General features: G+C 37.8%; 2 protein-coding genes across 5 annotated transcripts in view; one reads left to right on the forward strand and one right to left on the reverse strand.

Moving 5' to 3' along the window:
• Positions 1 to 14712, reverse strand: part of LOC115453808 — a 124063-nt gene that overhangs the window by 63507 nt on the left and 45844 nt on the right. The window lies entirely within an intron of this gene.
• Positions 1 to 14712, forward strand: part of LOC115453643 — a 64596-nt gene that overhangs the window by 7395 nt on the left and 42489 nt on the right. The window contains exons 2-3 of the mRNA XM_037440631.1: positions 11840 to 12203; positions 14211 to 14334. Coding sequence (XP_037296528.1) covers positions 11871 to 12203; positions 14211 to 14334 — 457 coding nt within the window. The 5' untranslated portion in view covers positions 11840 to 11870. The remainder of the gene's footprint in view (positions 1 to 11839; positions 12204 to 14210; positions 14335 to 14712) is intronic.

The raw sequence follows: 14712 nt of genomic DNA on the forward strand, positions 1-14712 counted from the left end.
AACTGAGTTACATCTATTTATATGAAACTAGCTTTTGCTCGCGACTTCGCCCGCGTGTAGGAGTTTTCCGGGATATTTTTTTTCCGACTTGAAATGTATCGTTATATTATGACCAAATTACACAAAATCATTATAAATTATAGCCTATGTGTTATTCTGATGTATAACCAATATTACTCTAAAACTTTCATCCAAATCCGTTCAGTAGTTTTTTCGTGAAAGAGGAACAAACATACATCCATCCTCACAAACTTTCTCATTTATAATATTAGTAGGATATACACACACGTTATATCTTAACGTGTTATTATACACGGTTTTCGTACACGGGGAACAACAGGGAGACTGAATCACCTCTTCCCTGAAGGTATCAGGGCGGGTGGTCAATAAACCCGAGCAAAAAAGCTCGAGTCAGAGAAAACTTTGAAAGTTGAAGTAGGATATATCATAACAACATCAAATGTTGAGTATACGTGCTCGTGTTGATCTATAAATGTTTTTATTGCTTAGATGTGACAAAATTTACATGTTTATTAGGAACCGGTATTAATTTATTTCCGTTGAAACGTATAACAATAAAACCACCGTATTTTATCTTATAAATGCGTAAATTAATAGACGTGTGTACAGTCGGCAACGAAAATAACTTAACAAATATAAAATTACTTAAAAATTTATTAAAATAAAATACTTTATTTTTTCACGTAGACGAACAAACTTACTTATTTAGTGGCACACTATATCCGTTCCGTAAAAGTCATGCTATATACTTGCCCGGGATATCAACTTTAACCGTTTACTGAGCGCACGCAACGGAAGCTCTCAAGAGGAATCATTTTCCCCGTTTCTACAATATTTTTATTGATGCTGCGCTCCTATTGGTCATAGCGTGACGTTATACACCCTATAGCCTTCCCCAATAAATGAGCTTTCCAAAACTGAAATAATTTTTCAATTCGAACCTATAATTTCTGATATTAGTGCGTTCAAATAAACAAACAAACAAATTCTTCAGTTTTATATAACAGTATAGATGTAATAAGTGTGGTTGTATTAGCTATAAGTTATAATAATTAAATTATTGTAATCTTAGTATTAAGTCTGTTGGAAAACCTAATAAATAAATATGTAGAATCCTTTCGAAGTTTTAAAATAATTCGGATATTATTGTGTATGACTGTACACGCACCAACCTCTAATTATATTCATATTATTTTCCTAAAATAACAACAAGAAATATTTTTATCGATAAGAGCATTCAAACAACACTCATATTGTTTCTGAGTTTCACAATATTTATAACTCAAGTCCAAGATCCTGAATATCTCCCGTTCAACCCACGAAATAACAAACAACATTCTTGTAAGAACGAGGTCATCGGAACACGAAATGTCAGCGAGAAATATATGAACTTGCAATTTGTTTCATATTAAATAATATCAGCCATGTATATACTGTCCCACTGCTGGGCCTCCTCTACTGAGAGGGATTAGGCCTTAGTCCACCACGCTGTAGTGCGAGCAGACTTCACACACCCTCAAAGTTCCTATAGAGAACTTCTCAGGTATGCAGGTTTCCACATCATTTTAGAAAAGTCGGAGATGATTCCGGAACGCGACACATACGTGGACCACTATGGCCGGTTTTACCTAGTTAATATGAAATAAACAGCAATAGCCAATTTGGGTGTGGAACGGACTGCCGAGACGAATGTCCACAGGTTCAAAGCCCAAACGCACCTCTAACTTTTCTAAAGTTATGTTTGTATTCTTTGTGAATTATCGCTTGAAGGAAAACATCGTGAGGAAACCTGCATACCTCAGAAGTACTCTATAGGAATATTTAGGGTGTGTGAAGTCCACCAATCCGCACTACATCGTGGTGGACTAAGGCCTAATCTCTCAGTAGAGGAGGCACGTGCAGTGGGACAGTATATAATACAGGGCTGATATTAAATAACCAAGTTATAAAACCACCAAATCTAATTTAGGATATACCACAAAAAAATCACAACCGCACACCTGCACGACATGACCTAATTTTACGCAATAATCAATTTTAAATTACAATTACTTTATATATAATCTATTTACTCCATTGTCATTTTAATGTATTTTTATATTCAATTTATATTGTGATTAATATAGTATTGTTATTGTGTGGTGCAAGTTCATATCATGGTTATTCGTGCTGTTTTACTTTAGTAGTTCATTCTTTATAGAGAATATTTGTAGTTATTATTTTTATTGTTATTTGTTTTCTTTTTTGTAACTTTGAGACTTCGAACTAGAGTCTGATATATTTAATTATTGTTACTGGTTTGTAAAGAATACGCGATACAAGTTCTAAACTTAGTGCGCATCTCAACGCAGTTGTAATAACCCAGATAATGTAAGTGCTATGATTTGTAAAATAAATAAAAATTAAAGTGTATGAGGTAATTCTGAGGTTTGGGGTTCAATATAGGGTCGGATAATGATAATTTTCTGCCGAAATCAGCTATTACAGTTTTGACAAAAATTCAAATCGTTTTCAAAATTACTTAATTACATAACATAACATAACATCACGCATTTATCCCCGAAGGGGTATGCAGAGGCGCAACTAGGGCACCCACTTTTCGCCAAGTATGTTCCGTCCCATGATGTGATAGGGGGCGAGCCTATCGCCATATCGGGCACAAATTCCAGACTCCGGGCTGATACTGAGCAGAAAAACCCAAATATCACTTTGCCCGACCCGGGATTCGAACCCAGGACCTCAGAGCGCTATTGTACCGGACATGCAATACAACTACGCCACCGAGGCAGTCTTAATTAACTATTACTTAATTAACTATTTGACAATTGAAACAAATACTTATTGACAAAAAACTACCTTCAAAAACCGTTAAAAACAATCAAGCATTACCTATATTACTGTTGGTAGGTCTCTCATATGTGAGTCTGTCTGGGTAGGTACCACCGCAATGTCTATTTCTGCCGCCAAGCAACAGTGTGTACTGTGAAGTAACTGCTGTCCGACGTGCTTCCAAAAAAACTTATTTCAAGCCGCCTAAGAAGATTAGTAAATTACCACCTGTGAAGTGCCATATACCTATGCAAGAACCGGGTAGATTGCAAATTGATTGTAAATCCGTAAATCTTTTTATTTCAATTCACGTAAACAGCTGAAAAGTTTGTTTGAAAGCGCCAATCTCATTAACTACTAAACCGATTTTAAATTCACTAATAGGAAGCAAGTCCAAGGCCACTCAACCCCGAGTTTTCTTAAAAAAAATATGTGTTATATTCTTTATGAATTATCGCTTGCTTTAACGGTGAAGGAAAACATCGTGAGGAAACCTGCATACCTGAGTTCTATATAGGCATTTTGAGGGTGAGTGAAGTCTCCCCGCACTACAGCGTGGCGAACTAAGGCCTAATCCCTCTCAGTAGTAAAGGAGGCCCGTGCAGTGGGACAGTATGTAATACAGGGCTGATGATGATGATGATGAATAGGAAGCTGAATTACTCCTGATTGCTACAGGGTACCTTTATCATTCCCGCGGGCGATGCATCTAGCACAAGCTAGTCTAAATATAATATATAACTCAAAGGTGACTGACTGACATAGTGATCTATCAACGCACAGCCCAAACCACAGGACAGATCAGACTGAAATTTGGCATGCAGGTAGATGTTATGACGTGGGCATCCCCTAAAAAAGGATTTTGATAAATTCCACCCCTAAGGAGATAAAATAGGAGATGAAAGTTTGTATAAATCTACTTAGATTTTCGGCTGATTGAACTGAAATTAAAGATTGGAGCTACTATGATGAAGACGTTCGCTTAAATAGGATTTTGATAAATTCAACCCCCATAGGGATAAAATTAGTTTGAACCTATCAGTACCGGGATAATATGTAGCAAGACTTTTATCATACATTGGACTTTTATCCCGGATAATTCCTTCACGCGGGCGAAGCCGCGAGCAAAAGCTAGTGTTAAATAAAATGTATTCCACGCAAGACATTGAAACTAACAAGATCAATATACCTAACCTATTACGCGTTTCCAAGGCGAAACGTTTACGTTCATAACCGATATAACTGCATTAATTGCGGCGCGAAAATTTCCTTATTACAAGAATTGCAGTTTTAATTATAACCAGTCTGTAATGACACTGGATTCCACGTGGAATATATGTTAATGGCGATAGTCCTCTATCGTCACCGACGCTTGGCGAAAAGTGGCTTAGGTTGCTCCCCTGCCTTCCCCTTGAAGAATAAAAGCGCATGTGTTGCAGTGGCGAAGGGTGAAAGTTTTCAAAAGGTAACCCGATACAAAAAACATTGCCATTAACATATCGCGGCCAATAACAGAAAACAAATACAAAGACAAAAGTAAATAAACGGAAAACGGAAGTCGATAGGGATCTGGTTGTATGGACGTTTGGCCGCGTGGCGACGTGGGCCGATACGAAAACGAAAAACCCAAAAATCGCTTTACCCGACCATTACATCGCATTAAGGAAGTCACTAACACCAAAAATCAAACCGGCATCACCGCGAAAAACCTCAACCACCAAACCACCATTGAATCCCGGAAAGTTCGCGCGGCGCATACACAAATAGCGACCTTGGTTACTGTCCATCTGTAAGCCATTAGTACGCTGTGCGCTGCGCAAGCGCAGGTAAACGACGTAAATTGTCCAATAAATTTCGTGTCAACTAGACAAAGGGATGGGCGCGCGTCGATGTAACAGAACATCGCCTTTTATCTCCTTTTAGACTTCGTAGCTTGCCCCTAAGACCGTTTGCAAAGGGTACAAAGAAACATTAAAATGACTATTTTTCAAATTTTATAGCGGTTTTTTATAATTTTCTCCTGACGGTTCATAATCACGGGGGACGAGGTATTGATCATCAGAAAAGTCAAATTTACTATATTTACCTACATTTTACAATTATATAGAATTTTCAAACGAGTTCTTGAGCGGAGACCACGACAAACGTAGTGTAGGACGCCCTCCAGCTAGGTGGAGTGACGATCTGCGAAAGCTCGTTGGTAAGACTTGGATGCGACAGGCCGAAGACAGGGTAAAATGGCGCGTATTGGAGAAGGCCTATGTCCAGCAGTGAACAAAGATATAGGCTGATGATGATGATGATAGAATTTTCAAAAACAATGATACATAACAGCTACCCCTTTCTCAAAATTTCATAACCTTTACAACTTAATTATTGCGTGGATATTGACAATTGTTTTCAATTACATTTTGGATGGCATACATCTATACATATTATAAAACAAAGTCCCCTTTCCTGTCTGTCTGTATGTTATCGATTTACTCAAAATCTACTGAATGGATTTTTATGAAATTTGGTATGGAGATAGTTTAAGACCCTGGGAAGGTTATAGGCTACTTTCTATCCCGGGAAAATATATATCCTTCACACGAGCGAAGCCGCAAGCGAAAGCTACTTTTTGATAAACGTTAAAAACTAGTCAACTATTCTATAATATCGATAAAAATATCACATCACTACAATATTCTATCTCTAACAGCTATTAACATGTATGGGAAAAATCCTTGATATACGTAAAGGTTTCTAACTACACATATACAATGATTTAGAACTTGAACTGACTTTGAAAGATCGCGCGTGTTAGCACAGTCGTGTTGTGTGTAGGTAAACGTATGTTCGAATATATAACGATTATTTCGGTCTTTATTTCAAAAGGGACCTTATAATAATATATATCAGCCCTGTGTTATATACTGTCCCACTGCACCGGCCCCCTCTAAACTAATAAATAATACTATCAGCCCTGTACACTGTCCCACTGCAAGGGCCTCTTTACTGAGAATAGGTCTTAGTCCAACACGCTTTAGTGCGGGCAGACTTCACACACCCTCAAAATTCGTATAGATAACTTCTCAGGTATGCATGTGTTCTGACGATGTTTTTCGTCACAGATAAAGCAAGCGATAATTCATAAAGAATACACATATTTTTTTGAAAATTTAGAGGTGTATTTGTAGTCCCTTTATTAACCGTATGTCATTCAAAATTCTGTTTCTCAGGAACGCGTAGAGCTCAAGTTGAAATTCATATCAAATACTCGGGACTACAGTCTCTTTCAGATGTCAAAAAATAAAGATTGTAAGTCAACGCGCTCAAATGTTATGAATGTTTATGTCACATTTTTTATAATATTATGCGATTTCACTCCAATCATGAAGTTTCGCAAGAAGTAAAGTAAAAGTAAAATTATATTTCGATCTGACAATCCTACCCCGAACAATATACGTAAAAATCTCGACAATTTATTCCCCCAAAATTTGGGGGAATATTAACAAACTGGCAACACTGTCGATCACATTAAAATGAGCATTCGCACGTAATGCGTACAGAAAAATCGAAAGTGATTTAACCATATATGTATTTATGGACGAGTCACGACCCGTCGATATATGGTATACCCATTGGAGACGGGTTACATAACGCGCATGGGAACTGTTTCATCACGCTTTTCGCAGAGGTAGGCAGAGGATATACGCACATTTCGTCAACTCAAGACAAATGTTATAGGGAATGAGAAAATTCCCATTTACTAGACATATTGACTACGGTCAGATACAAAGTAAAATAAATGGTGGTAGGTATCTCATATGTGAGAGCCTGGATAGGTACCACCGCAATGTCTATTTCTGCTAAGCAGCAGTGTGTGGTCACTGTTGTGTTCCGGTTTGAAGGACATTGTAGCCAGTGTAACTAGACATAATAAAACTTAAAGATGTCTCAGAATGGCGAGCGCAGTGGAACACCAAACAATACTTTGTAATTCAAGGTGTTGGTGTTTCTACTGTTTATGAGCGTATCGCCTCGTCATTCGAAGCAATAAAAAAATTACATTATATTATTTATATTTTCACTTAACTTAATACCTTCATACTGCAACTAGAGTATATTGCAGATGAGATTTTGTTCTTGGGGACCGTCGATACTTATAAAACCACAGAACAGAGAGCCGTCAACAACTTTAGAAAGAGGAAAACAATGCACTCTTTCATAAACTTGCACGCGCTTAAAAAGCAAACTTATTGTTTTGAAACTCGACTGATTATTATGTAAAGCTTTGGTAAATGTTATAATTGGGTTCCGTATGATATAGGCTATTCGATTAGTTATTTAGTGGTGTCTGTGGACACTAAAAATAAAGAATAAATAAAAAAATAAAAAAAATACAAGAAAATTATTACGAATGATTCATAAGTACCATCCATTATATATCATCTCGCTACGGACTTTAATTAAAATACGTATTCAATTTAAAGAAGTCATTAACAAAAATAACTAAATAAGTGAACGCTTGTGCCAATATGGCGTCGATTTTATGACGTCACACGTCTGTAAACACTAAACGTATTACACTAAATTAGATTACTACACTACATTGATTTCAACGAAGTCAATAAAGCCATTCATGAACACTGGACCGGGAACACTTATTTATTTTTACACTTTCGCTCTTTGTTACCTACGCCACTGCTGGACCTTAATGAAGGTCCCAAAAATACTGTAATGCCTTGTTCCTGGAAAAAAAATTATTTTTCATTGCTTTGAATGCGCATACTAGCTTGCCGTTCGCCTGATGGTAAGCGATACGACCGCCCATAAACAGTAGTAACACCATCCAACACTTTGAATTATAAAGTTGTATTCCACCGCGCTCACCATCCTGAGACATGAGGTGTTAAGTCTTATTATGTCCAGAAGTTACACTGATTACAATGCCCACAACAGTGACTACACAGTGCTGCTTGGCGGCAGAAATAGACACTGCGATGGTACCTACCCAGGACTCTCACATATGAGAGACCTGCTACCAGTAAATTAAGAAGGATCTTCCATTAAAGCACAACCATTACATTTCTAAAATATTTCTAACTCAAGGAACCCGAATTCACTCGAGTGTCTCAAAAAAAACGCCCGCGTCCACATTCTGACATAATGGCATCATGTGATGGCGCACACATACAAATGATTGTTGGACCGCGCTCACGCACGGATATTAAATACGGGCGTTTTTTGTTTTGTTTTTATTTTGATCTTTATGCTGTTATTAGTGTGGAGTTTTGTTGTAAAAACCCTTGGAATGTGCAAGTGGGTTTAATAATAATATCAGCCCTGTATTATATACTGTCCCACTGCTGAGCACGGGCCTCCTGTACTACTGAGAGGGAATAGGGCTTAGTCCGCCACGCTGTAGTGCGAGCAGACTTTACATACCCTCAACATTCTTATAGAGAACTTCTCAGGTATGCAGTTTTTCTTCACCGTTAAAGCAAAAGATATTTCACAAAGAACACATAACTTTAGATAAATCAGAGGTGTGTGCTCTTGGGTTTTGAACCGACGAACATTCCTCCAGTCCGTTCCACTCACAACTAGGCTATTACCACTTATTAAGTATGTTACAATTCAAAACTACTAGCAACCAAAAATACTACAATATATTAAATCTATTCCGGTATTTATATCCAACTCTACGCGCCATTCCGTTCACACTACACAAATCTCTCAACAGCAAAATGTGACTTAAAAAAAAAAATGTCCGCTCTAAACCTCAATTATAAACACACCTTTACCCACAAAAAAATCACCCAGTTGCAGACGTAATACGAAATCAAAAAAACAAAAACATACGTTCATAAAATGTGAAATTTTACCAACCAAACGGGTATTTGCTTCGGACTCCTCTTTTTGTTAACTCAAACTGTCCCTCGATGACATCATGTTTTAGATGAAACGCACGCGACAATTTGAATGCTAATAAACGTAGCATTACCCTTCTAGGGGTAGGCAGAAAACCATAAACACATCAATATCGCCTTTTTTTATACGCGCAAAGCATGACTTCACTGCACCTGATGGTAAGTGAAGTGGGGTCCGATAGAATGTCGACTGACGAGAGATGATTACCCCTCGGTCGACACAATTATGCCTGTTGGAACTGGATATACACAGGCTGAGCCCGGAACGCGACACACGTGGACCACTATGGCGGGTTTTAACACCTTGTGTGCGGTCGCTATCTGGGCGGGTATAAAGTATATCCTACCACCAGCAAAACTACGCCTGGTTGGTTGGTTACTTATACAGTCATTTTGACACTGCGTCAATAAATGAAACCACATACTCGTCTTTACCTTTACTAATTTTGTGTCAAAAATCAGCGATCAATAACGAATATTTAAACCAAAAATTCCGGTTTTATTTGTCTGAATGTTTTATTATTTTATTATTTGTGTGAGTGTATTTCTGACTGAAAATGTGAAGTTGTCGCTGCGACGAATTCTCTTATAGCAGTAGTGGCATTAGGGCGCGTAAAATTAAAATTACTTTGTATTGATATTTATTTTGTTCGACACACACATTTATATTTTACATCTACGATTCGAGTAACTTATAGTAAAGTGTTATTTTCAAAAATATAAGTAATTGGTTTAATTTAGTAACGCAATATCAACCCTTCTCTGTATACTGTCGCACAGCTGGCTACGGGCCTCTACTACTGTAAGGGTTAACGCAACGCTGACCTGTACTAACTACATTTAAGCCCCCTTCCAGTCAATTCTTGTGTGCTCGGTCTCCACACCTGCACGCCCGCACGGTGGACATTTGTCGCGGCCCTAGGCACACAGTTAGTGTGTATACCTCATTGTTGTAAGTACACATTGAGGCCTATGAGGGCTTGCGAACATTTCCCTTCCCTTTCCCCTCCGCCAATCGTAAAATGGTTCCTTATCCTTCTCTCACACTTCCTTCCCAACTATCCCTTCCCACTTTCCTCCAGGGCCCTACAGTCGCTAAGCCGAGGAAATCTGGTATCCCATTCACTGTTTTCCCCCGGCATAGACAGCGGGGTCAGTATCCAAAAAAAGACAATTTAAGCAGCAAATTTGCATTCGGACTGCAGTTTAAATGCAGTCCGTCTCGACTCTAACCATCAGGTGCAGTGACGTCACTTTGCCACGTGCATATAAAACAATAAACGCAGTATGATTTCGAAAATTGAACTTTAAACCCATTACCTGACAGACTACCTATACTCGGATAAATCTAATGATTACTAATAACACGAATGGTTTATGCAAATTATTTTACCATGACGTTTTGTAAGCAGAAAATTGTATTTAATTGATAAACACATAAATTCAATAAATAAATATTCATTACATTATTATTAATTATCTTTTGCATGCGGCTGCGCTCGCGTGAAAGCTTTGCTGGGATAAAAAGCATTCTGGAGTAATGTAGCTTCCTATTAGTGAAAGAATTTTCAAAATCGGTTTAGTATTTTCTGATATTAGCGCTTTCAAACAAATTCTTCGACTTTATATATCTATATACTAGCTTTTGCCCGCGGCTCCGCCCGCGTTATAAAGTTTTCCGTTATAAAAGTCACGCTATATATTTTCCCGGGAGCCTATGTTCTTCCCAGGGTCTCAAACTGTCTCCATACCAAATTTTATCCTAATACGTTGGGTAGTTTTTGAGTTTAACACGTTCGGGCAGACCGATGCAGCGGGACTTTGTTTTATGATATATTTTTGTAGAACTTTTTAAGAGGAACAATCCCGTCATACATTATTGTTGCATAACTGTAACCGTTTACGCAGCGCACGCAACAGAAGCTCTCAAAACTAATAAATTGTCCCCGTTTTTGCATCATGTTTCATTACTGCTCCGCTCCTATTGGTCATAGCGTGACGATATATAACCTATAGCACTCCAGGAACAAAGGGCTATCCAACACAAAAATATTTTTCAGTTCGAACCGGTAGTTCCTGAGATTAGCGATTACTGCTCCGCTCCTATTGGGCATAGCGTGATGGTATATATAGCCTATAGCATTCCAGGAACAGAGGGCTATCCAACACAAAAAGAAATATTCAGTTCAAACTCCTAGTTTCTGAGATTAGCCGTTACTGCTCTGCTCCTATTGGTCATAGCGTGATGATATATAGCCTATAGCACTCCACGAACATAGGGCTATCCAACGCAAAAAGAATTTTTCAGTTTGGACGAGTAGTTCCTGAGATTAGCGCGTTCAAACAAACAAACAAACAAACAAACTCTTCAGCTTTATATAATAGTATAGATATATAAAAATGAATCCCTATTTCCCTTGGTCACGCCATCACGCGTGAACGGCTCGACCGATTTCACGTTTTTTTTTTGTTGTGTTTGTTATTGTCAGGAGAAGGTTCTTATGAAAGAAAAGATTCAAAAAATTGCGGAGAAAATTAGAAAACTTAACGAAAATATTAATTTTATATAACTATCAATTGTTTGAAATAATTGTCAGCGATTGACAGAATGCGCTGCAAATTCATAGTTAAGACGGGACAACGTGTCGGGTCAACTAGTTAATATATAGATTTGTTGATAGTGATTTCTTTAGTTTATTTTATTTGGGCTTTATCGCGGTTTTCAAGACACTGAGCTCATTCTGCGTAGATAGCACCGTCGAGAGCAACCAGAGTTACCTGATGGTAAAGAGTGGGGTCCAATAGAATGTCGTCTGACACAATTATGCCGGCCTGGATATACACAGGCTGAACCCAGAACACGACACACACGTGGCCACTATGGTGGTTAACACATTGTGAAGGTCGCTATCCAGGTGGATATAAAATATATCCTACAACCAGTAAAGTTTTCTTGCACCTCACATAAGAACCAACCACCTTCAATATTTATTACACACCGAATTCCAACCATAACCACGTGCAAAAGCAAGGTCAAAATATATTTTCTAATCAACAACTATTCTTGTTCACAGATCACAGACAACAATGTGCCTATAATCAAAAATGGCGTCAATATACCAAAGAATCGTATTACTATTATTCATAAGCAAATGCATATGCGACGAAAGTCAAAACGAAATAGACTTAATAACCGAAACTCAAGAAGAAGCGGCAGAGAAAATTCCAGAAACCGAAGACTTTTTGAACACAACAGAAGCTTATAATGTGACCGAAGAGCTACCAGAAGCACTGGGACTTAGGAATGAAGACGAGAGAAGTGAGGAAGTGACTATATCAGACACTACTGAAGGTTTAGAAGAGAACACGCTGTCGAGCGCTGAGAATTTTTACAAAGACGATGAGGTCTTCACAAGTCCCAGCACTGTTGAGATGAGAGTAAGTGTTTCGATATTACGACTCCAATAGAAATGGGAAGAAGGAGTGCTAGTTCCACCTCTATCTACCCTCTTGTGTTTAGGCACTGCATGATGGTAGATGATGATCTCGACACAATACTAGCCTGTTCACCGCCGAGGCAATTCTTGTGCGTTTGAGATACCCACCGAATGCACGCCCATGCACGAGGGACATTTGCCACGGCCGTAGGCACATAGTTAAGTGTGTATACCTCATGGTTGCCAATTCACACTGAGGCCTATACGGGAGCATTTCCCCTACTACCCATACTAAGAAGCCCTTTCCTTCGCATACACTTCCTTCCCAACTTTTCTCCGGGCCAGTGCAGTTGCTAAGCCAAGGGATTCCAGTATATTCCCATTCGCAGGTTTCCGTCGGTATAAACGTACCTTCCAAAAACTAAATACCAGCCTGTTCAAATAATCATAATTTTAGCACAGAAATTATTCTCAATGAATTTAAATTATCATCGTTTTCCTTAACCCGTCATGACTTGTCAAACAGCTACGCGTGTGACGGAAAAATAACCTTATTATGTAGTATATAAGGTTATAATCCCGTGACACACGCAAATGTCATGTAGCTGTCTTGGCTCGCCGGCGAGCCACGAGAGACCAAGAGTTAATTTCAAAATAGAAATGCAATTTTACTAATATTATCCTTACAAATGTTAAAGAGCTTCGTTGGAAGGAAACACAGAAACGGTTGAACGAATTTGAATGAATTTGTCACATGAATAGACCAAGTCCTGGATTAAGATACTATAATATCTGATTTTGAAAAGAACAACACCAGAGATTCTTGCCCGTTCTTCTCTGGTGAGAACCGCTTTCCGAACTGGTGGTAGAGTTAATATTGACGGAATCTTAATAATGTATAACATTTTACGGATTCAAATAAATTATTTCGTTGCATTTCACTACATTTTATGCCAGTACATATTTATACCTGAAAAGCGACACACCTATTTCATATACATGGTTCCCAGACGTTATAAATATGTAGGACATATCTAAACGCAAAGCAACAATCTTGGAAGACCCAACTATAACATAGCAAAGTTTATAAACTAATATCTAGCCTACAATAGGGCTAGTCAAAACTATTTTCATTCACACTTCTGGTTCGATTGATGTCACAATAGTTTTCGTACGCGACTGCGCGGAATTTTTACAGAGCATTTTTTTATTGCTCTGAATGACGGGACGAGCTTGCCGTTCGCCTGATGGTAAGCGATACGATCCATAAACAGTAGAAACATCAACACCTTGAATTACAAAGTATTGTTTGGTATTCCACTGCGCTCGCCTAGGACATGAAAATTTTTTTTTTTTTTTTTTTTATTGTGGGACTCTACGCCCCACTCTCGTTCCCCCTATCCAGGACAAGGGTTATTTTTTGGCATTTTTCTTTTTTTATTCATTTTTTTTTTTTACATTTTTTCTAAGTTTATACATATCTATTTATCTACTTGTATTATCTTATATATATTCTTAATCTATTCATCTTATATCTTATATTTACGGCTTATTTTAATTGTTAATATTATATATATATCATTATATACATTTAGCAATTCTTATTTTACTTATTTCTATTGTTTATCTTATATACTATTTTCTTACAATACTTTAAAACCTATCTATTTTATGTTTATCCTTAATTATCCTATTTATATTTTCTATTTTTATTTTCTAGTTTTTTCTGCAGATTCCAAATGTCGCTCTAACTTAATACCGTTAAATTTCGTAGAATGCCACTTTTGTTTTCAACGTGCGATATGCTAGCATGTGCATTTAAAACATGCAAATCACGATATGGATATATGAAGTATTTAACATTGCTATTTTGCTATTTCACAGTAGATTGAACCATTACATGAGCGCAATATTTTTGTATTTCAATCTAATGTCCGCTATATATATCTTAGAACTCTATCTTCAAAACATTTGTACTGATCGCATTCATTTATAACATATTTTACAGACTGAAAGCACCACACCGCCTTCCACCACCAGAGCTATGGACGAGGAGGAACCTCCGAATGTCAGAACAGAATCTGATGAAGATCTGGAAACTGGTGGACAAAGGAATCCGAAGACAGACGGCTGTGGGTATTCTTTTAAATTAATAACAATATCAGCCCTGTATTATATACTGTCTCACTGCACGGGCCTCCTCTATCACTGAGATTAGGTCTTAGTTCACCACGCTATAGTGCGGGCAGACTTCACACACCCTCAAAATTCCTATAGAGAACTTCTCAGGTGCAGGTTTCCTCACGATATTTTCCTTCATCGTTTAAGCAAGCGATAATTCACAAAGAATACACAAATATTTTTTTAGAAAAGTCATATGTGTGTTTGGGTTTTGAACCTGCGGACATTCGCCTCGGCAGTCCGTTCCACACCCAACTAGGCTATCGCCTTTTCAAATTTCTAAATTAATCAATAAGTAATTGCGCTAGTAGCTGACTGCCTCGGTGGTC

This window comes from Manduca sexta, chromosome 1 (assembly GCF_014839805.1).
Source record: "Manduca sexta isolate Smith_Timp_Sample1 chromosome 1, JHU_Msex_v1.0, whole genome shotgun sequence".
In the NCBI taxonomy this organism is placed as follows: Eukaryota; Metazoa; Arthropoda; class Insecta; order Lepidoptera; family Sphingidae; genus Manduca; species Manduca sexta.